This window comes from Mercenaria mercenaria, chromosome 10, assembly GCF_021730395.1.
Source record: "Mercenaria mercenaria strain notata chromosome 10, MADL_Memer_1, whole genome shotgun sequence".
NCBI classification, from domain to species: Eukaryota; Metazoa; Mollusca; class Bivalvia; order Venerida; family Veneridae; genus Mercenaria; species Mercenaria mercenaria.
The window spans coordinates 16,921,254-16,945,369 of NC_069370.1; the positions used below are offsets into that span (position 1 = coordinate 16,921,254).

General features: G+C 36.9%; 1 protein-coding gene across 3 annotated transcripts in view; it reads right to left on the bottom strand.

Annotated features, from left to right (window-relative positions):
• LOC123559748 (mucin-5AC-like) overlaps nucleotides 1-21,256 on the bottom strand; it is a 24,266-nt gene extending 3,010 nt beyond the window's left edge. The window contains exons 1-10 of one of the 3 annotated variants that reach the window (XM_053552342.1): nucleotides 21,168-21,256; nucleotides 19,056-19,103; nucleotides 18,444-18,695; nucleotides 17,343-17,417; nucleotides 16,572-16,676; nucleotides 16,263-16,367; nucleotides 15,914-15,997; nucleotides 3,099-3,188; nucleotides 2,202-2,327; nucleotides 1,574-1,666 (exon numbers count right to left, since the gene is read on the bottom strand). In XM_053552342.1, the coding sequence (XP_053408317.1) occupies nucleotides 1,574-1,666; nucleotides 2,202-2,327; nucleotides 3,099-3,188; nucleotides 15,914-15,997; nucleotides 16,263-16,367; nucleotides 16,572-16,676; nucleotides 17,343-17,417; nucleotides 18,444-18,695; nucleotides 19,056-19,103; nucleotides 21,168-21,180 (991 nt within the window). In that variant the 5' untranslated portion in view covers nucleotides 21,181-21,256. Of the gene's footprint in view, nucleotides 1-1,573; nucleotides 1,667-2,201; nucleotides 2,328-3,098; nucleotides 3,189-15,913; nucleotides 15,998-16,262; nucleotides 16,368-16,571; nucleotides 16,677-17,342; nucleotides 17,424-18,443; nucleotides 18,696-19,055; nucleotides 19,104-21,167 lie in introns of all 3 variants that reach the window. The other 2 variants (XM_053552343.1, XM_045351810.2) reach the window with 2 other exon arrangements.
• Nucleotides 21,257-24,116: the final 2,860 nt, after the last annotated feature.

The window sequence follows — 24,116 nt, forward strand, 5'->3', positions numbered from 1 at the left end:
AAAATGTCGGATAATTGGTTTTACAGAGTAATAAATCTATAAAGGTTCGGGTAAAACTGAGCAAAAATGCTTGTGCATATGATCTGAAGGCTCGAACTGAAAAAAGTCAACTTGATGAAATCCTTGACTGATTGTATCATTTATATATACGCACTAGATATATTTTGGTGATCTTTATTTCAATCCTAGCGTGACGCGATTTATTTCAGAAGATTAAAACTGTTTGTTATTATGTAACACATTCACTGATTGTACGGCGCAAGTATTACGTCACAGCGCCAAACGTTACGGCGGCGCGCAGGAAAAGAAAATTGCACTAAACGGGTATATATTTGGTGGATATCTTCAAGAATAATAATAGAATTGAAATATTATATCACAAACAGTGATTTGCTCTTGAATAAAAGCATTGTTTGTCGTCTTACCCCAGATGCGTATTATTGCATCGCTCACGCTGCGTCCTCATGATATAATTCCTTCGCATCTAAACTCCAAATAATGACTTTATTCAACGACAAATCACTGTTTGAGATATACTGTTTCTAAAACAAAATCACTGCTAGATCTTATACGTCACAGCGTCAAACGTCAGAGCTGCGCACTGGAAAAGAAAACCACTAAAATTAGGCAAATGTCATTAAGGATGTCACTGACAATTCTTAGTAATATCACTAAGACAGACATATTACTATCTTTTATTCCTAAATCTTAGAGACGTTCGTGGCAGAGTGGTTAAGAGCGCTGACTTGAAACCACTTGCCCCTCATCGATGTGGGTTTGAGGCTCACTAGACGCATTGAGTTATTCATGTGAGGAAGCCATCCAGCTGGCTTACAGAAGATCGGTGGTTCTACACAGGCGCCCGCTCGTGATGAATTAGCACGGAAGTGCATTTGGGGTCTTCCTCCATCATCAAAGCGTGAAAGTAGCGAAATGACCTGTAATTGTGTCGGTGCGACGATAAACCCAACAAAAAAAAAAATGAATAAGATAGCAGTAATTAGTAATTAGTAACAGATCCAAGTGTTTAAAGCAACTGAAAATTTAGGCAAGCTTAGTCCATGTATGTATCTGTGCTATGGTGCATTTATACAGACCTTTAGATTTATCCCTTTGTAAATAAGCAAATTTTAAATTAATATATACAATACAGACTTTTGTTGGATTTTGAGTTTCACTGATATAATTTAGGATGAACGGCCACTTTTCCAGGTTTTGATGGTAGAGCCCTATCGGACCTTATTTAAACATGGGCGGTGACCTGGGTAGAACCACCGACATTCCGCAATCCAGCTGTATTGCTTCCTCACATTAAAATTTTTACAGTCTAAGCGAGTTTTCGGTCGAACATCGGTCCGGGGCAAGTGATTTGAAATCAGAGACCATAACCACTCAGTTACGGAGTTAGTTTCATAAATATAATTTATATGCTAAGTTTGAGACATGGGTCTATCAAGTCATCAACACACGTCAAAATAAAACCAAGAAAAACCAAGAAAAACACATTCATTTGAAAATGCAAAGCAAAGTCACATGAAAATGTACATCTAGCGAGTTGAAACATATACATTACCGGATGTTGACATCGTTGGTATAGGGCTTCCTGAGGCTGAAGGTACCGTTCCTTTTGTTGTCAAATCTGTTGGAAATGTAACAGTTACAACTCCTGCAAATATGATTCAAAATATACAAACATGCAGTTTACTTTAATACTCTGCATACAGAACCTGAAATTCACTAAGCACCCCTTCAATATAATCTATTACAGGCAACAAAATAAGTTCGAATAAAGAAATGAGTCAAACAGATGGTACTGCTTGCAAGCCAAGTCTATAATATTTTAACAGCCAGATAACCTATTCAGTCTTTCCAGTTCTGGATCTGTAAGTTTACTAATAATTTCCCAAAGATACTGTTTACATCTAGAAACGCAACACTTGTTCTACGGTCAATATTTTTTAACCTGATAATTGACAAGAAAACTGCACTTGCTCGATTGTTTTTCTGCTTTTGGTTTTGGATGATGGTCAGGTTTCTACACGATTTTACAATACTTCTACACAAATTTCAAATATACATGTACAAGGAAAGATTGAAAAAATCGAGGGTAAAAACGTTGCGTTTTTAGATGTACTGAGCATACAAATAAAATAATTTACAAATTCAAATAACAAAAATTGAAAAGATAATTAGACGTTCACCTCCTTCTCCACACAATGCTTCGAATGGTTCACAAGTACCATCGACACATAGAACAAAACCACTTGGACATGTTCCTGATACGCTAGTTACACCAGATGGAAACGATGTGGTTATTTCTTGTGGAACTGAAACGTCAGGATAATCATCAGTTGATATGTTTGCATACACGTGTGTAAGATGTGACTATCTTTTTCATGTTACACGTTTAACTACGCGTATTGTCTGCGTTTTACTACGTTTTAAGGGCGTAGTAATACCAAGCCTTTAATATATGACTTGGGATCTACTTTTCAGATTTTATTTTGGACTGAAACAACACATATATCATTCTTACAGGTCTTTCTCTCTTCCATTATATTACATTATATCCAGACTATTTCAGTGTCTAGCAAAAGAACATTTTTAAAAATCATAGCCACACAGTACTGATAAAACGCCGCACTGAATCAGACGTCGCACTGACTCATGTTCGGAGCCACAAATACGTCCTAATATCCTTATTATCTAACTAATTAACTAAGATATGGAGACGATTAAAAAAATTGTCGGCTCGTTGACAAAGCAGTTTTGATCCAATGTTCACCAAACTTTGTTGCAATGTATATAGGCACAATACCTCGACAACATTCGATAACCAGCCAGCTCTTGAAAGTCTCTCTAGAGATATGGTCTTTGAGTTACTCAAACTCGTGAAAGCTGACTGTGTACGCTCTCTAACTTGAGCATTTCTCATCCAATGTTCATCAAACCGTTTATCCACATAATAAATCATCCATATACCAGCTGGATCCTCTAAGTCTTTCTGGAGTGATGACCCTTGAATTACTCATAATTGGGAAAATTTGAACAGAGTATAGTTTTCAATTATAGTTTAAATAAAATATAAATGTTTATACCAATGGCGGATCCGCTGACTAAAGGTCTTGCAGAGCTGCTAAGTGCAATCTCCGTTGTTGCGTCAGTTGGGAAACCAACAGGCACTAAAACTAGCAAAAGTAACTACTGAGTGTCATATGTTTTAATTAACAAATAATCAAGGCCTTCGAGTGGTTTGTCGTCTAATTTACCAGGGTTCAGAGTTCAGATGCGTAGGAATTGAACGACGAGGACGTTAGCGCTAAATACCTAAGCATCCGAACGATGAAACCGTGGTGAATTAGACGATAAATCACAATCTTCATTCTGACATGCTCATTGAAATATTTCAATAAATAGATACATTATGCATATACCCGAGGAGTAATGAACCGGACGTCATGTGGCAATTTGACGTCATAATTGACGTCATTATACTTTCTTACTGGTCCACGCGTCAACTGTAGTTTATCGCTTGATATCCTTCTTCTTTTAACTGGAAATCAAATCGAGCAATGTTTGTAAATAATTTATTATCAAATCCATACTTATAGTCCTTTCCATTGGTCTAAGTGTAGTTACATGACAAAAAGTCGTACGTATTGACTCAAAGGCGGGGCCAAAAACACGTATTGACCTCAAACTGTGACGTTATCACGGTTTGACGTCAAAATGATGCGACGTCGTACACAATTTACTAAAACATTGACCAAAGGCTGTAGATATTTGTATTTCTTTATACTTACAAGTAGGCTGGATTTAATAATGAAACAATTGTTGCCTTTTAGGTTCGGTCGATATCACTGCGCCCTCAGTCGATATCGCTTTTATGAGGTCGATAAATCCAAATATCGACACCCGAGGTTGATATCGCTTTTATCAGGTCGATAAATCCACATATCCACATATCGACCTCGCCAAAAGGCAATAACTGTTTAATATCCCAACCAGTAATTTGCCGTTGAATAAAACACGAGGGTGCATCTGTACGACAAAGATTTATTTTATTCAAGAGCAAATCACGGTCCGAGACATATTATATCGATTCCAATACGTTATTAAAGATAACTTTCTAGTTCTTCGAAAATATTCACCAAATATTAGCCTGATTTTCAAGCGCGCCGCCATTAATATGACGTATGACGCCATGACGTTATAGCTGTGACGTACTTGTAAACAGTGCATGTGTTGCATAATGTCTCCTTTGTTTAAGACGGAAATATACAGGGTCGTATTAGGATGAACTAAAATTACCTGCTCATCAAATCCAGGACTGGATTATTTATACCATATTTTGGCGATTTGAAAAATGTTTAAAAAATATGTTTTTACAGTGCAATTTGATATTTTGAGTAAATCTGGGCGATAATGTCGATGCAACAACTTCTATGGCTTGAACAGAAAACATTATTATACCTCACTTCTGTCTACAATGGTAAAATCCCATTACCCGAAAAGGAGATATTTTGACTATCAGAAACATTTTCAGTCTTTTTGACACGTGACCAAGCGAAAGTGACTGTCAGGTCATGTGACCGCGCTGATATTTTGAATGTCATATAAGGGCAAATAACTGCTTCAGGTTTTTAGCCATATGATTGCCTCCCTTGTACACAGTGTCATATTGTAATGACGTCGCTATTCAGTGTGTACACAACTGATTACCGCGCTAAAGATGAAACTGTTGAATTAAATGAACCAGAAACATTTTTAAAACTTTTTTTATGTGTTTAGTTTTGTTCGGTATAATAAAATAAATACCATATGGCAGCGTGTGTGACATTGATATTGTCAACCCTCGGAACAGAATGTCACCACTCGGCTATCGCCTCGGGTGACATTCTGCCCTCGGGTTGACAATATCAATGTCACACACGCTGCCATATGGTATTTATATAATGTCAACTTAACTGATATAACTGGGTATAGGGGTAATGACGTGTCTAATTTGAGTTAGATGTAATTTTTCGGCGACGCCGTCTAAATTCGTTTTCGTTACCTATGCCACGTGACTTCAGTTTGCAAATCAAACTACTTGATAACGCATTATAGATAATTTATCAAAATGGAAGATTTATGCAACACTCTGCCTGATTGGACGAGAGTGTCAATTTCTTTCACTCTGTTGATTATGCTACGCTGAGTGGAATGTAGACAAAGCGTTTATCCTAAACGACGCTGTTCACAGTTTTAAAGCTAACTTTGGCTCAGTATATTTAGCAAGAATATTGATATATCTCAAAATGATAAGTAAGTTTAACAAATATGATAAAAACCTGTTCAAATACCAACTTATATCAAATTAAAGAAAGAGCTGAATACTGTCTGCGTATCACATGAATAAGGGTGTGATAAGAGTCTTTTATATAGAGAAGTGCTTTTTAAAAGATTTTCCTTGTTAAAGTTGTCGTCTGTATATGAAAAGGTTTCTTGCTTGTGTGACTTATTCAGATTGCATATTAAAATGAGTACTTGTTTGCTTTGATATATTTGTTATAAATTATTTAACTGATTTATTATATATGAATATTTTTCTTTAGTGTGGTATGCAAATATTGAACTCAGCTGAAATCTGTTTTATTATATATATGCTATATAATGAATGAATCTCATTACACTGAAATGAAGGTACGCTGCATACAGTTTATCTATGTGATATGACTACGGTCAAACTTTGCTTATGAAACAGAAATATTGAAATAATTATAATTGTATGTTTTGCTTGACCTTCACTTTTTTATAGGTGTGACGTCATTGTCCAAAGATTCATGAATTTGTTAAAGCGGGATCAGTTGGCCTATTTTAGAAATAAATAAAAATAATTAATAAAAAAATTCTTTAATTGATTTTTTCTCATGTATTCTAATCAAACTTGATTTGTAGCATCTTTATTAGGCCCGCAGCCAACTTTGTTCAGCTGGGACATTTGACCCCTTTTAGGGGTTGCTAGAGGTAAAACTAGAAATGCTTTTATACAACGTCTCATGAACAGCTTGGTGGATCTTTGTCATACTTGGTCTGGAGCATCATTATAAGGTCCTCTTCCAAATTTATTTATATAGGAACTTAGGCCCTATTAAGGACCACTATAGCTAAAAGTAGATATGCCTTTCTTCGCATTAACCACTAAAATGTAATGGATATTTATCAAACTCGATGTGTAACAATATCGTAAGGTCTCCTGCTATTTTGTTACAAATGGGGATAGGGACCAATTTAGCTAAAATATAAACACGTTTAATGACCTCTTCTCATGAACCGCTTCATGAATCTTCATCAAACTACTGTTGAATTATTCGTCTAAGGATAAACGAAACAAAATTGCAACCCTACGAAACCTTTAAGAAAAATTAAAAGAGAACCATTTAAATTGTTAAAGTGCGGTGTTTAGTTTTGCAATTTGAAAAATGATGAATGTTAGATGAAAAATTCATAAACTTCTTTCCTTATTACAATTCGCCGACCATCATTTTTAAAGATATTTCTTGTTGGTATTCACCTTACTTAGACATTATTAGAATTATTCTTTAGTTATGGTGACACTACCTTGAAACTGACTTAGCCTAGGTAAGTACACTTGAATGGATAAGGCAAATCGTATGTTCAAATGTTGTTATAAAAAGGGTTGAATTTAAGAACATGCATACCTTGTTCGGTGTCTTAGGCAGATATTCTGGTAAAATTTTAGATATATTTATTCATTCGATGTTTTTGAAAAGTAAGTGAATTATTTTCTTCCATGAAATCTGCTTTTGTTAAAAGAATTGATAACCTTGATATTATAATTGTATTGATATATGTTTTATTTAAGAAATAATATATCTCATCCAGTGATTTGTCGTTGAATAAATCATTGTTTGGAGTTCAGATGCGAAGGAATTATATCACGAGGGTGCAGCCCGAGTGATATAATAATACGCATCTGAACCACAAACAATGATTTATTCAAGAGCAAATCACTAAATGAGATATATTATTTCGATTCTAACACGTTACCAAGGATTTTAAGTACATCCTTAATGACATTCATTAAATACTTGCCCGTTTTCAATCGGTTTCTTTTCCAGCGCGCCGCTATGCCGTTTGACGCCTTGACGTAATAACTGTGACGTCAGAGCAGTGATTTGTTGTATAATAATTCACTGTTTTCTGCCTTCTTTGTTTAATAGAAAAATGAATCGGATCGTGTTAGAATATTCAATTTAGTTACGGCATCACAAGTATTGTCATTTCATGGTGTGTATTGTCAACTTCTTTTAAACATTTGTAGATGGCTGCGGGCCATTAGGATGTGGTTTGGACCGAATGTAAAATGTAGTTTGACAGATGGTGCTTTTTTGCGATAATCGATAGAATAAATGTGTTTGTATATCTCATCAGTAATTATCACGTTTGACGTCGCGGGAGTGTAATAAAGCCATTATTTAAAAATGGTAATACACTAAAGTAGTATAGGCGTCACTTTGTGTCTAAACAATCGGGCGCCATCTTGGATGACCTAGTTACTATAATTAGTAACTCATTTGCATATAAGAATTCGTAATAAGTGCGCGTGTGCGGCGGCCATTTTGAATTCTAATGACGTATTTATGAAAATGCTTAGGAATGTCTTGTATACTTATCTAGGGCGTGTTCGCGCATATCGAGGGTCAGCCCTACAGGTCACAATAGCCTAAATAGTTTCCCTATATATTCTATATAAAACTGATTTTTTTTTCAAAGAGCTAGCAAACATAGCTTGACCCATTTCAGAGAACAAATCCTTTCCTCATTTTAAAGAGTTATGATAAAACTGATATAAAATGAAGAGAAAAGTAGGGGTCATGTATCTTCTAAGAGAGATGTCTCTGGTCACATTACTGTAAACTGACATCAAAATCACACTTCTGTGACCCAGAAGTACTACTCATACTAAAATTGAGCTTGACTTCACCGACTACAACCTGCTTTCCCACGTTTCCTACCAAAATGTCAACAATACATCCACAGTGAAATTTAAACAAAAACTAGCCTCAGTTTAGACCTCTGTTAAGCGAAAAATTAGTATTCAAATACTTGACAGCCATTACGCGACTAGACCAGATAGCTCACACGCTGGTTCCTTTTAGTTTAGTTAGGCCCGGAGATAACACGAAAACAAAGCTATACGCATGCGTTATAAAGAACCTCTAGTATAAAATTCATTCGAAAGAAAATGTATAATATAATTACGTACTGCTGACCAGTCATTAAAACTATACGAGAATACCTATTTATAAAATGAAATTAAAGGACAAACTATTACGCACTCAACGGATGTAAACCCGTCGATATCCCACGCTAAAATGAACCAACACTTTTAGAATACAGATTAATACCGTCGTTTCTAAACATAAAATAGCCAATCAGAAGGCAGGAAAACGAACCAATGTAACATCTCCAATAAAGTCGTTTTGACCAATGAAAACGTCGAAATTTTAACCAATCAACGCTCAATATTATTAACGAATGACATCGCGAATTCAGAAAGCGAATCGTATATAAGAGAGTGCACAGCCGTCATCCACTGGAATTCATACGGGTGACACGGAAAACTTTACCGTTAAACCTGTTCTATAACGTACAAATACGATGATTTTTACATAGCGCGATTTATGAGCGCATTAATATAATGATTACAATTTCTCTAATAAACCCGATACGAAATACAATAGAAATAATTCACTAAATTATTCATACAACTTACCAGTCCGGATAAATTCGCCTAATGAATCAATGGTTGAATAGAAATATCGTTTCACTACCAACAGCCGATCGGAATGCAGTATTTTGACAAGCGGTAACGTTTTTCCAATACAGGTTGAGACACGTATCGCTTTACGTCTACTCCACGCTACACATATATTGATTTTAAAGAGCGCCGTTAACGCTTTATACATAATTATAGAAATGATTATAGCAAAATGTCTTTAATAAACCCGATACGAAAAAATGAAACAGAAATACCTAATTTAATCGTTCATACAACTTACCTGTCCGGATAAATTCGCCTAATGAATCAAATCTTTAGATGGTTGAATAGAAATATCGTTTAACTAACAACAGCCAATCGGAATGCAGTATTTTGACAAGCGGTAGCGTTTTTCCAATACACCTGACAGGTTAAGACCCGTATCGCTTTGCGTCTACTCCACGCTACACATATATCGATTTTAAACAGCGCGTTAACGCTTCATACATAATTATAGAAATGATTATAGCAAAATGTCTTTAATAAACCCGATACGAAAAATGAAATAGAAATACCTAATTTAATCGTTCATACAGCATAAACCGTGATGTGCGCTTTACTAGATCCTCTAATCGAATGATATTACCTGTAGAACTCCAGTATATAACACATCACTACCATCAGCCAATCGGAATGCAGTATTTTGACAAGCGGTAACATTTTCCCAATACACTAGACAGGTTAAGACACGTATCGCTTTACGTCTACTCCGCGCTACATATTTATCGATTTTAAACAACGCGTTAACGCTTTATACATAAGTATAGAAATGATTATAGCAAAATGACTTTAATAAACCCGATACGAAAAATGAAATAGAAATACCTAATTTATAATCGTTCATACAGCATAAACCGTGATGTGCGCTCTACCTGAGATCCTCGAATCGAATGATATTTACCTGTAGAACTCCAGTATATAACACTTCGCTACCTACAACCAATCAGGAAGCAGAATTTTGACAAGCGATAACACGGATCGACTTTGTTTTCCAATACTGAGATAAAACCGCAGGGAAAGTTTAATATTTGTCCTTTAAATAAGAATTATTGAAAATAAGTGCCTCTTATCTGGTTTTTACCGGTTTAATCCAGTATTACTATTTTAATTGACCAATCAGAATTGAGATAAATGACGTTCTTACTAAAAATACAAGCCTCCTTTTGAAATCGAGGCTTTGTGGCGAGCATATAATAGCGCTTTCATCAGACAAAATCATTCAGAAGTCAAATCATGGAAATTAGCTCGGGAGTATTCGAGAATATGATGAATTCCTTCGCTGCGGACCTAAAGGAAGTGTGTCCGGTACATCACAAAGTATGGCTTTACGAAGTGCATTACAGTAAAGTACATTTTGGGTTTTCGGAAGACATTTGGGTAGAATTATTGACAAGCTATATAAGAAACAGGACGAATTTGAATGTAGACTTCTCCATCATCCACACTGGTGATCCGTATACGGACATGGAGATTAATTTGCCTGACGAACATTATTTGGTAGACATAGAGTGTGCTTTACGCGACTTTCTGGAAGCGAAGGGGTGTCTCTATGTTAAGTACAAGGACATAACAAAAACGAGAATAGAGTTCGATATGAATTACTCTACATGGGTATATATGCTCCGACAATACATGAGCAAATATCATCCGAAAATAGAACTCAAGTGGTGCGAACATAGCTTGCAACCAAATTCCTATTGCCCCTGTAACATCAGCACGGAACCCGAAGGACCCGGAAATATCTACATAGATGTACTAACTATGCTCTGTGATCATCATGCAAACAGAAATTGGTAGAAAAGAGCATTTTAAAGCGTTGAACTAGTTGCTGAATTGTATTGATCAGTTACACGAAATTTGTATGAAAGACAGGCTAAAGAGGCAGTTTTAAATAGTGTAAATGATGGATGTGTTACCATCGGATCTCTGTAGAAAACTATTTTCTGGCTGTGTAGAAAGACCGTATATATCGTTATGTTACATGTTGGACTATGAGCCGTATAGAATGGCTCTTAGTAAAATAACGACACAAAAATTTTCCAACCTATGCATTAAACAGTGGTTAAAGCAAAAGAGCATATCTTTTAAAGACACTTTGATCGTCGTTTTCATCAGATGAATTTCAATATTGGGGCGAAAGTGACTGGATGACTTATATTCCTGAGAACGAGGAAATAGCGCTTCATGTCAACGATGTGATACGAGGGGGTGGCCAAGAATTTCAATACGATTGGTTTCCAGTTCGAGAGAAGAATAATAAACATGATTTTATTTTACTGTAGATATCATTGATGTAGTTCTTCATTTAGAACTGCGAGAGACGCTTATTAAAAAGCATAATATGGATTTGTGAAACGAAATAAAATACAATAAAGGAATATGTCGTTTTATTTTAGTACACCTACCGACGCCTAATCTTTTCCGTCAAATCATATTCGAATTTATAGGTTAAAAATAACAAAGACATATTGTTCTTTTAATTTTTTATTGCCAAAGCTTGTATTACTAAAACAGGCTACATGTATCAACTAAAATAAGAAACAATAAATTCATCATTCGACTTCTTGCGATACGCATCAAACGGTTTTAAAATGTCCTTCATTTTTCGTCCGGAACATCGGTTCATAATATAATATACGCAATACAGCCCGCATATGTTTGAATCCGTATCCTGTATTTGACTGAAGTTCATCCAATAACGCTTCTTTAACGCTTGCTCAAAATGAACTTTGTAGTGCTCCGGTCTATTACCTAGTGAATCGAAAAATTCGTCGGGCCCTCTTTTTGGAAAGTAAAAGACCACCCAATGTTTTCCTGATCCCTGGCTCGTGTCTGTATTCGAAATGACGTATTGTCCTCTACGTATTTGAAGTTGGTCCGCGGCGCATATTGTCACAGGGTACTCTTGTAACATTTCCTCGAGTTCGTAGTTATTCATTTTAAAATGTATAGGTGTTCCAATCTATAGTATCTTGGGTCATGCTTTCGCGATATTTCTTACGTCTTGGGCTGTCTAAATCACGACTCAAAGGTGTGTCCATTTTATACCTATGTCGCTTCAGATCACTATGCTTTCTTACTGTCTTATTTCCGACCTAGCAATATCAACCGCTTGGGCTACGGGTGTCACAAGTTTTACTACGGGGAGATCTTCCCCTTTTTGTTCTTGTGCTTCTCTTTCTCGTTCCTCTTTTAATTCGGCCATTTTTCTTCGATATGCACCGCTTCCTACAAAGTAACGGCCCATATGATCAGGCCGTACGTATCCGTCCCTCAGGTCTTTGAAATGTTGTATCCATTTTTCAGGGTCCGGTTTATCCGGGACCCATTGTTCTTGTTTATAATCGTACACTTCTATGGAACCCATTTTGACACGGTGAAAGTTAAAGCACGCCAATCCTTCTTACAACGTTCATTCATCATCATCCGATTCTTGATCGTCATCACTTTCTTTATTATTATCCTCCATTGAATAGTCTTCTTTGGTTTTATGATCGGGCCACAACTCAACAAAAAGGTCTTTTCTAAGGGCAATGGCTTGCCGAATAGATTCTTTGACAGTCATCCCGTGCTGATTTTTAAGTTTCTTAGCCGACTGTATAATCTGCTGCTGAGTAGGGTCGTTTTGTAGCTCATAAAAGTCGATTAGAAATCGGGCATAATTTTGTCTCAGTTTCTTTCTTAGTTCAGGCAGCACGTCATTAGCGGTGTGACGGTAAGCTTCTTCAAAAGAGAGACCTTGTTCCGTATAATTGTTAACTTTAGCTCTGAATTGTTCTTTAATAGATTGTCTGAGAGGATCCTGAAAACGCTTATGCCATATCTCACGGCGTGATCGCTCTTCTATAATCTCAACTTTTCTACGTTTACCGGGAGGTCCCTTGATCAAAGATCGTTTCTTTACAAAGCTTGTGTCATTATTTCTATTTTCTGTTTCATTATCACTATCATCATCATGGTCATCATAATCCTCCTCCTCATCTTCATCCTTGTCATCATTTTTGTCAGGTAAGTATCCTTCTCCATTGAAATAGTCTTCTTGTTTATTTTCATCATCCGTTCGTTTTCTCTTTTCTGGATTGTTCGCCTCGAAAATGTTATCGCGTAAACGGTGTTGTTCTGGGGTGCTCGATTTTAAGTCTATTACCAAATAACCGTGCGGTCTTGATGTCGCTCGTTCAAACCGTTTCATAAAGATGTTACTAGACGAAGGGTAAATTCTTCTCGCCAATGTAGCAATTTGTTGTCTGTCAATAGGATTATTAAATAGCACCAGATACTGCGTATTCAAAGCGATATCTCTACAAGCTTTACCTTGAGGGAACAAATTTTGGGTGAGATATACGACAGAGATGTTCCTGTGGTGACTGCCCTTAGTAAAGAGATCAGCAATTCTTTGATCACATTTAGCTTCAGTCATCAAGTCGTCAAAGACCAGCAGGTTCCTTCGATTAACATTTATATATTGGGAATCGTTTAGGTAGTCTGGAATACCGTGTACAAATTCGACCCCGGAAATTTCGCGCCGAAGTTCATCATACAATGGTTGCCATTGTCCAAAACACCATATGATACGCTGAGGCTGAGGTCTTACAAGATTTGATGATAACAGTTTTCTTGTCCATTCAGTTTTTCCACTACCACTTGGTCCTGAAACGACCATAGAAAATGGATGTTGAAACGTGATCTCTCTTGAGATGTCCCATGCTTGTAATGGCGGTGAAAAACTGTCAGTGGCTTCGTCATTTCCGTGGACATAACGTTGATGTCTCCGCATGTTGTCGATCCTAGAGAAAGACTGATGGCAAACAGGACACTGATGCATTTGTGAAATCGATGTAAGTATCTTTTATCAAAAAGACACTGCTTTATTCTGTTTACCATTCTTACGCTTTCTTGGGGCAGAGGAGAAAGAAGGGGAGGAGGAGGAGGAGGAGGAGTGGAGGAGGAGGACAAGAGGAGGAGGAGTGGAGGAGGAGGAGGAGTGAAGTGGAGGAGGAGGAGTGAAGTGGAGGAGGAGTGAAGGAGGAGTAGAGGAGGAGGAGTGGAGGAGGGGGAGTGGAGGAGGAGGAGGAGTGGAGGAGGAGTGGAGGAGGTGGAGGAGAGGCGTGGAGGAGGAGGAGGAGGAGGAGGAGGAGGAGGAGGAGGAGGAGGAGGAGGAGAGGAGGAGGAGGAGGAGGGGGAGTGGAGGAGGAGGAGGAGTGGAGGAGGAGGAGGAGTGGAGGAGAGGCGTGGAGGAGGAGGAGGAGGAGGAGGAGGAAGAGGAGGAGGAGGAGGAGTGGAGGAGGAGGAGGAGGAGGAAGAAGAGGAGGAGGAGGAGGAGGAGGAGTGGAGGAGGAAGAGGAGGAGGAGGAGGAGTGGAGGAGGAGGAGGAGGAGTGGAAGAGGAGGAGGAGGAGGAGGAGGAGTAGAGGAGGAGGAGGAGTGAAGTGGAGGAGGAGGAGGAGGAGGAGTGGAGGAGGGAGAGGATTGATTGGTTAAAATTTCGACGTTTTCATTGGTCAAAACGACTTTATTGGAGATGTTTTATTGGTTCGTTTCCCTGCCTTCTGATTGGCTATTTTATGTTTAGAAACGACGGTATTAATCTGTATTCTAAAAGTGTTGGTTCATTTTAGCGTGGGATATCGACGGGTTTACATCCGTTGAGTGCGTAATAGTTTGTCTTTTAATTTCATTTTATAAGTAGGTATTCTCGTATAGTTTTAATGACTGGTCAGCAGTACGTAATTATATTATACATTTTCTTTCGAATGATTTTTATACTAGAGGTTCTTTATAACGCATGCGTATAGCTTTGTTTTCGTGTTATCTCCGGGCCTTATTAAACTAAAAGGAACCAGCGTGTGAGCCATCTGGTCTAGTCGCGTAATGGCTGTCAAGTATTTGAATACTAATTTTTCACTTAACAGAGGTCTAAATTGAGGCTAGTTTTTGTTTAAATTCCACTTCGGATGTATTGTTGACATTTTGGTAGGAAACGTGGGAGAGCAGGTCGTATTCGGTGAAGTCAAGCTCAATTTTAGAATGAGTAGTACTTCTGGGTCACAGAAGTGTGATTTTGATGTCAGTTTACAGTAATGTGACCAGAGAAATCTCTCTTAGAAGATACATGACCCCTACTTTTCTCTTCATTTTATATCAGTTTTATCATAACTCTTTAAAATGAGGAAAGGATTTGTTCTCTGAAATGGGTCTAGCTCTGTTTGCTAGCTCTTTGAAAAAAGTCAGTTTTATATAGAATATATAGGGAAAACTATTTAGGCTATTGTGACCTGTAGGGCTGACCCTCGATATGCGCGAACACGCCCTAGATAAGTATACAAAACATTCCTAAGCATTTTCATAAATACGTCATTAGAATTCAAAATGGCCGCCGCACACGCGCACTTATTACGAATTCTTATATGCAAATGAGTTACTAATTATAGTAACTAGGTCATCCAAGATGGCGCCCGATTGTTTAGACACAAAGTGACGCCTATACTACTCACTAATTAGTGTAATAAAGCTTTGACGTCGACGTCGTTTATAGTATAGGAGACGTTGGTCAAATTGACTTGTTTATATAGTGAAGGAAAGTAGAATTTTTTATGTTTCGACAGGAAAAGCTTACATGTGATAAAAAGAATATTACATTGTGACTTTCCACATTGAATTTATTAAACTCGTTGAATAAAATTGATAAAAACTCGACAGAGCCTGGTATTTTATTATTTTATTCAACTTGTTTAATAAATTCAATATGAAAAGACACTCATGTAATATCCTCTATATAATGTATCATTAAATCACGAGAGCATGGATGCAGGCACAATGTTTATTCGCTGTAATGAATAATGTACAAAAAGATCAAATATTCTGGTTGTAAGAAACGCCACGAATTAAATTACATTGTATATTGGAAAAAAAATAATCGAATATTCTTGAAGTACTTACATTCCACGTCCAATCCTACACACCACCACCCTGACAACTTCGGTCAACAAGCTCTGGCAATATGGGAGATATAAGAGTAAACTAAATTTGCAAATACAACTTTCTTTTGCCTAGGTTATTCTTGAACTAACTTTACCACTTGACCTACCTGTCGTTTTTATCATGGTTTCTGTTACTATCGGAGGGGTCGTCTCAACAGCTTTCGTTGATGGTGCCTGTGTTGTTTTTATAGCTACATGAATCATAGAAACAGAGAAAACAATTGTGTAATATTTTAAGACCATACAGTTGTGGTCCGGATACGTAAGTAACTGGCTTGTAGTTTGATCTATGTTAAAATTTTAAGAAACAGAACAGATTTTATTCTTGAAATGCATTCATCGATTCAACTGCTGTGCCTATCTATTATCCAATGACTTTAAAAAAAAACAAAAAAACTTGGTGTTACTGCTGTACAAATGTTAAGGATTCATGTGATGAATAGTTTAAGAACTAACTTGTGAAATTTGCGGAGCCGTCATGTTCCGCACAGAGCCAGTGGAAAGGTTCACATGTTCCATCCAGACACAACTCCCAGCCGTCTAAACAAATTTCCTGTCCATCTGAAATAACCATCTACGTTACTAAACTTTTCAGTATTATTGAAGTAATTATACAGGTTGTCTTGCATAGCAATTTATTTTCAGACCTGCATGAAGTTATTGTATTTCTGGAACATTATATATTTTTCTGTTTTAAATAAAAATGATTTTATCAAATGCTTGAATGAAAAGTTTTAATATAAAAAAGTAAAAATGGCTGCCTACTGCTGTCTGTTGCTATGATAACAGGTGTTGTTGTAACAGAAACTGTCGGTGTTGTTGCAGCCAGTGTGTTTGTTATTGTGACAACAGCAGACTCTCCTGAACTGTCTGGAAAATGCGAAAGTACATGTACTCGATCTGCCGGTCTTATATGACTGAACACAGAGTAACTGGAATAGTTATTTTTCCGTTACAGCTTTTGTTGTTGTTGTGTGCCTACTTTGTACAATCCATAAAATAAACAAACGTGTTTGTCAACATGAACGGATCCAAACGGAAGGGGAAGAAGCCTTTTATAGAAATATTTCGATGGCAAAGTACAATGCATATCCGAAGCCCTGACCAACATATAAACCGGGCCATTCCATTTTATAAGTGCAACAACACGGTTGACCCATTTCAACGAGCTGTAAATGCGTGCCTCTGGGACAGTGTTTGCGGTGTTCTATGTTTCCGAGAAATCTACCTTTATCTATATCTTTTGCTAAAGCACGTAAGTTATTGTATTGAATCGTTTGTTTTGATATAAAGTTTGTAGCCTATTACATTATAGCATATTTGCCCAAGTATGACCAAACTAGGAAAATATAGTAAAGTATTATCTACTGGGCATTAAAGTTTAGAACATCTTCATGCTATTTAATAATGTTCGTAAAGTCCTTAGGCTACTTGCGTTTTTGTATTATAAACGGCCTTGCTGAAGCCGTTACCATCCCTTGTGCTGCGGCCGAACAAAATGCAGTTAAAGTTTTGATACAATATTAGTGTTTATACCAATGGTGGCTGAAGGTCTTGCAGAGCTGCTAAGTGCCATTTCCGTTGTTGCCTCAAGTGGAAAAGACACAGTCACTACACCTAGCAAAAATAAATATCCACCACATATGTTCTATTATGTTACATTAATAGATTTTGAATTGCTTCTACATTGTAATACAATCATGGTATCGTAGAGTTTCTTATGAATTGGTATGTCCATCATGTAACTGAACAGCAGAGCAATCAAGAAATAACTGCGATTGTTTACATATGCCACGCCGTCACTTAAGATACGTACATATTTAACTGACATTACCCACAGAAAGCGTGCGTTGTGATGCGGTATTAGATTTTTTGCTATTCCAGCAGCGACCGCTAGATGACTATTCTGACATTTAAGAGACATAGAACGTCAAAAATCGACTTCTGATTAATGAAAACGATGTGAAAGAATAAAAAACTTGTAGTTTATTAATACAAATACAAGTTGTTTACTGGAACTAAACTGATACATAAACAAGTGTTTTCCAGGGCATATACTTAGCAAACTGCATTAGCATACCATTAGCAAAACATGATTAACGAGCACATACAAAAACAAAAACAAACAACATGAACAATTGTCAATACTAGTAATGATATACTACATTACATAAATACTCAAGTAACTAAATCATATTCATGGATATAAAGGAACATATTTTTTTTTATTAAATTTTGATATGAAATGCACCTTCACACCCTCTAACACACCAACTACCAAACCACGGTTTATTTCACTATATTACAGCGGATACGCAGATTGCTCTGTAGACATGTTCTATGTTGAATACTACAGTCATTTCCGGGTTGAATTCCTCGGACAATAAAGAAAATAAGATAATTAACAAAAAAGCAATCTGTACTTGGAAATTTATATCTAAAATTGAGTTTATTATTGTATTTGCACGGTGTTTGGTCGTTTCGAAATCAAATGTGTATAAAAAGGACATATAAATGTGACTGGCACCATATCCTTTCACTTTATAATCGGAGGATTTGTCTCTTTCGAATATTTTATCTTTTTATAAATTTCACGGACATGAGATGCCAGATTTAATGTGAATTCAATTACAGTACCTCCTTCTCCACAGAGAGCTTCAAATGGTTCACATTTACCATCGACACATTGAACAAACCCACTTGGACAACTTGTAGGCAAAATACTCGATTTCTCGCTGGATTGCTCTGTTGTTGGGATTTCACTGAATTGCCCGTTTGTTGGCATTTTACTGGATTGCCTTGTTGTTGACATTTCACTGAATTGCCCGCTTGTTGGCATTTCACTTGATTGTCCGTTTGTTGGCATTGATGTCATACTCTGTGTTATAACTAAAATGTGTATTTATGTTATTAATATACTAGATTTAAAATGTAATAAAAGTTGTGTTGACGATCTGGATAGTGTTTGGAACGATGCGCTGCCAAATGCAACAAAACAAAAACAATCAGTACTGCTTAGTGCAGTTTCTGCTGTTGAGAAATAAAGATTGTATCTATTCGTAGATTGTCGACTTTAATTAGTTGAAAAGCGTTTTACTGTCATTGAATGATTGTTTATGCACTTTACAGTTCGCCATTCAGCCAGTATCTTTTTGGTAAGCACCCCTTTTAACTATTAATGGTACTGTCCAAATTGGAAGATGGACAAGTTAGCAGGGTAAATGTTAAAAGGTTATAAAAGAATGATACCGTTTTCATTGGCGGCTGCACTCAGCAGAACCACATTGCTGACAATAACTGAAATCAGAAAAAAAATATTGTTCACATTGTTATGATTTAAAAAATATCTTGTTTACAAATTTATAGTGCATTTTTGAAATATAACGATGGATAAATCTGATAGTTTTACATTGATATAGTCAAATATGATTTTACTGGTACGGAACTACACTGATTTGAAAGCGAGAACATATTACATCAGATACCTAGGTGTTTGTATTTTGCTATCTATTTTATAACAAAACCATTCATAATCAATTGGTAAGACATAAAAAAAGACGAAGGCATGTATAGTCGTTACTGACAAGGCGATCTCAAATTAAATCCATAGAGAGCACAGAATTGAAAACTCGCGCTATAAGTTAGAGCACTCAAATTAACCACGCCCTGTTACCTAATTTTTCAGGAAATAAAATTATGCTTATATTATTATGAACGAAATAATTATATTGAAACAAAGGTAGCCATGATATAAAGAACTTTAACGCATGAACTCAAGGTTACATATTTCCCCACGTGTCCACGTCACACGTGTAAATATTCCATCTGTTATTCACCCGCTTTCTGTCCAAAAGTATCCCCAGAAATAATTGAAAAGTATTATCTCAGCAATTTCGATATTCACTTAAACAAATAATAATTTACTATTTCCGTTGTTCTCTTTTTCCTTTCTTTTTCTTTTTGATAGCAAAGAAGCAAGATAACATTAATATTTAGGTTCGCAGTAATCGTATTTTTATTATTTGTGATATAAAGACACCATCCAACGCGACTATTATACTGTTGTGACATAGAAACACCACACGACACACTGTGTATGTGATATAGAAAAACCATACGACACATTGTGTACGTGACATAGAAACACCATACGACACATTTTATATGTAACACAGAGACACCATACGACACATTTTGTATGTGACACAGAGACACCATACGACACATTGTGTATGTGACACAGAGACACCATACGACACATTGTGTATGTGACATAGAGACACCATACAACACATTTTATATGTGACATAGAGACACCATACGTCACATTGTGTATGTGACATAGAGACACCATACGACACATTTTATATGTGACATAGAGACACCATAAGACACTTTGTATATGTTACACATTATATATGTGACATAGAGACACCATCCGACATATTGTGTATGTGACATAGAGACACCATACGACACATTGTGTATGTGACACAGAGACACCATACGACACATTGTGTATGTGACATAGAGTCACCATACGACACATTGTGTATGTGACATAGAGACACCATACGACACATTGTGTATGTGACATATAGACACCATACGACATATTGTGTATGTGACATAGAGTCATCATACGACACATTGTGTATGTGACACAGAGTCAGCATACGACACACTGTGTATGTGTATGTGACATAGAAACACCATACTAGTACGACACATTGTGTATGTGACATAGAGACACCATCCGACACATTGTGTATGTGACATAGAGACACCATCCGACACATTGTGTATGTGACATAGAGACACCATCCGACACATTGTGTATGTGACATAGAGACACCATCCGACACATTGTGTATGTGACATAGAGACACCATACGACACATTGTGTATGTGACATAGAGACACCATCCGACACATTGTGTATGTGACATAGAGACACCATCCGACACATTGTGTATGTGACATAGAGGCATCTCCAACAAACCAGTTTTACTATTTGTTACACAGAGACACCATCCGACATGGCTATGTCACTATTTGTAATAAACACCATACGAAAAGTCTATTTTACTTATTTGAATATATGTGACATAGGGGCACCATTCGACAATCCTATTTTACTATTTATGATACAGACACCATCTGATGCTCAAAAGGTTGTTTAAATAATAGTATGACTCGTAGGTACTGCAGGAAAGGGCCTATCTTACTATTCGTGATATAAGAGATAAGCCGAAAAGCCTTTATTTGTGAAATTGAGACACCATTCGACAAGCATTGAAGATTTAAAGATTATTTCATCCATTAAAATACCCGAAAATAAACATTTTACAACAAACTTACCTAATAAATACATTTCCAACAATAAAACTGTATTAAAATCTCCACTCAACAATGACTCTATAGATCTAATTTAACAAAGGTGATTATTTATGTCAAAAAGATAAGAATAACAACTAAAATAGGAACTTAATACTTTAATTAAAGCCTTATAAATTCATTACAATGACCTGTTGACCAATTACTTACTACATGTAGTTTACGGGCCTTACTCTAAAGTTACATTTTAGAGTACTTCATATTATAATTCAACCCCAGCAATGAATCAAACGTTCTTACTTCTTTCGTGTCAAGCTTTATAAATTCATTACAATGACCTGTTGTCCAACTACTTACTACATTCTATTTCCAGGCCTTATTTTAATGTAACATTTTAGAGTGCTTCTTATTAGAGTACGAACGCAGCAACGAATCAAACTATAATTATACCATATATAATATATATATATATATAATATATATATATATTACCGTGACTCAATGTTGTTATAATGCATGATTTCTTCAGATCATGGAGTCCATGCAAAATTAGTAGTTTGTAGTTTACCCCTCTTGAACATATTCATTGAAACCGAGTTTGCAATTATTTTTCTTTGATGCGTTCTATGCTTCCAGAAGATGTTTTTTTTTATATAAATTTTATTGTCAGTGACGTATAAAGCAATCTTTAATAATAATAGATAAGTTTCTAGCGTTGATTTACCTATATGACTGTATGTGTCGTTGGAATCTCTTCCCCTAGTTGTCTACTTGTTTTTGTTGGGTTTAACGCCACGAAACCAAGTGCCCCTCCTGTAATTATTTAAGGCATGGAAATACACCTGGGTTAAACCAATGACCTTCCGTAAAAACTATGACATGAATCTAACAGGAATAACAGAACTCCAAACCAAAACCCCACAGCATCGTATGTATATATATGTGGAAACGACAGACATATACACATAAACAAGTCTGAGATGTGTCTACACATATGTCACAAGCTGGATGTCTTCATGATATGAAAAGATTATACTAGTATATTCCAAACAATGTTTACAACCTAAAGCAATTTGGCCAAGTGATTTGAAGTCAGTGGTCCCTTTTTAGTTGTCCCTTTCCAGACCTAGGCCCACTTACCTTTATATTAGCTAGCTGGATGGCTTCTTCACACGAACAAAAAATGCCCAAAACAAGGGGAACATGCGCCGTTTTTCATGGAATATTGCACTTTGTGTATTATTGAAGGTTCCATGTGCATCGCCGTATGAATACATCTGCGGGTGTCTTTAAATTATATTTTGGTACTTATAACATTTGTAAATGTTGAGTTCTGTTCAGCTTTGTGCTAGATGGCGTGGGCGGTAGCTTGCATTTTCTCTACCGTCCATGAACAGGCTCAATCAAACCGTGCCTGCAACACTAGTTATTCAAAAGCTTAAACAAAATTTGCTTAAAAAGGGGCATAACTTTGTGAGAAAGCAAACTAGAGTTGTGAAATCTATGTATCGCACCTGTATCATTACAGAACAGAAATGTGTGAAGTTTCAGTTCATTCCAACAAGTGATTACAGGGATACCAGCTTGCAAGCAAAGACTTAACCAAACTTTTCTACGTACAAAAAGGGGCATAACTTTGTGAAAATGCAAAAGACAGTTTTTTGTATATATATTTGTTGGGTTTAACGTCGCACCGACACAATTATATGTCATATGGTGACTTTCCAGCTCTTATGGTAGGGAAAGACCCCATGTACCCCTCCGTGAATTATTTCATCACGAGCGGGTACCTGGGTAGAACCACCGACCTTCCGTAAGCCAGCTGGATGGCTTCCTCACATGAAGAATTCAACGCACCGAGTGAGGCTCGAACCCGCATTGGTAAGGGGCAAGTGATTTGAAGTCAGCGACCTTAACCTCTCGGCAACGGAGACCCCAAAGACAGTTTTAGTTTTATTGTCTGCCCGTTGCATGTCCGACAAGTTTGCTCAGCTGCTAGTGTTCATTGCACTGTGAATGCTACTTACTGTATATTGCTCATTTGCTAGTATTCGTTGCACTGTGAATGCTACTTGCTGAACATTGCTCAGTTGCTTATGTTCATTGCACTGTCTGTACATTGCTCAGTTGCTAGTGTTCATAACATTCTGAATGCTACTTGCTGAACATTGCTCAGTTGCTAGTGTTCATAGCACTGTGAATGCTACTTGCTGAACATTGCTCAGTTGCTAGTGTTCATAGCACTGTGAATGCTACTTGCTGTACATTGCTCAGTTGCTAGTGTTCATAGCACTGTGAATGCTACTTGCTGAACATTGCTCAGTTGCTAGTGTTCATAGCACTGTGAATGCTACTTACTGTACATTGCTCAGTTGCTAGTGTTCACAGCACTATGAATGCTACTTGCTGAACATTGCTCAGTTGCTAATGTTCGTTTCACTCTGAATGCCACTTGTAAACTATTGCCCAGCTTCTACTGTTCATTCAGTTGTTAGTGTTTGTTGCACTGTGAATGCCATTTACTGTACATTGCTGAACATTGCTCAGCTGCTAGTGTTCATTGCACTGTGAATGCTACTTGCTGTACATTGTTCAGTTGCTAGTGTTCGTTGCACTGTGAAAGCTACTTGCTGAACATTGCTCAGCTGCTAGTGTTCGTTGCACTGCGAAAGCTACTTGCTGAACATTGTTCAGTTGCTACTGTTCATTGCACTGCGAAAGCTACTTGCTGAACACTGTTCAGTTGCTAGTGTTCGTTGCACTGCGAAAGCTACTTGCTGAACACTTCAGTTGCTAGTGTTCGTTGCACTGCGAAAGCTACTTGCTGAACACTGTTCAGTTGATAGTGTTCGTTGCACTGCGAAAGCTACTTGCTGAACACTGTTCAGTTGCTAGTGTTCGTTGCACTGCGAAAGCTACTTGCTGAACACTGTTCAGTTGCTAGTGTTCGTTGCACTGCGAAAGCTGTTCAGT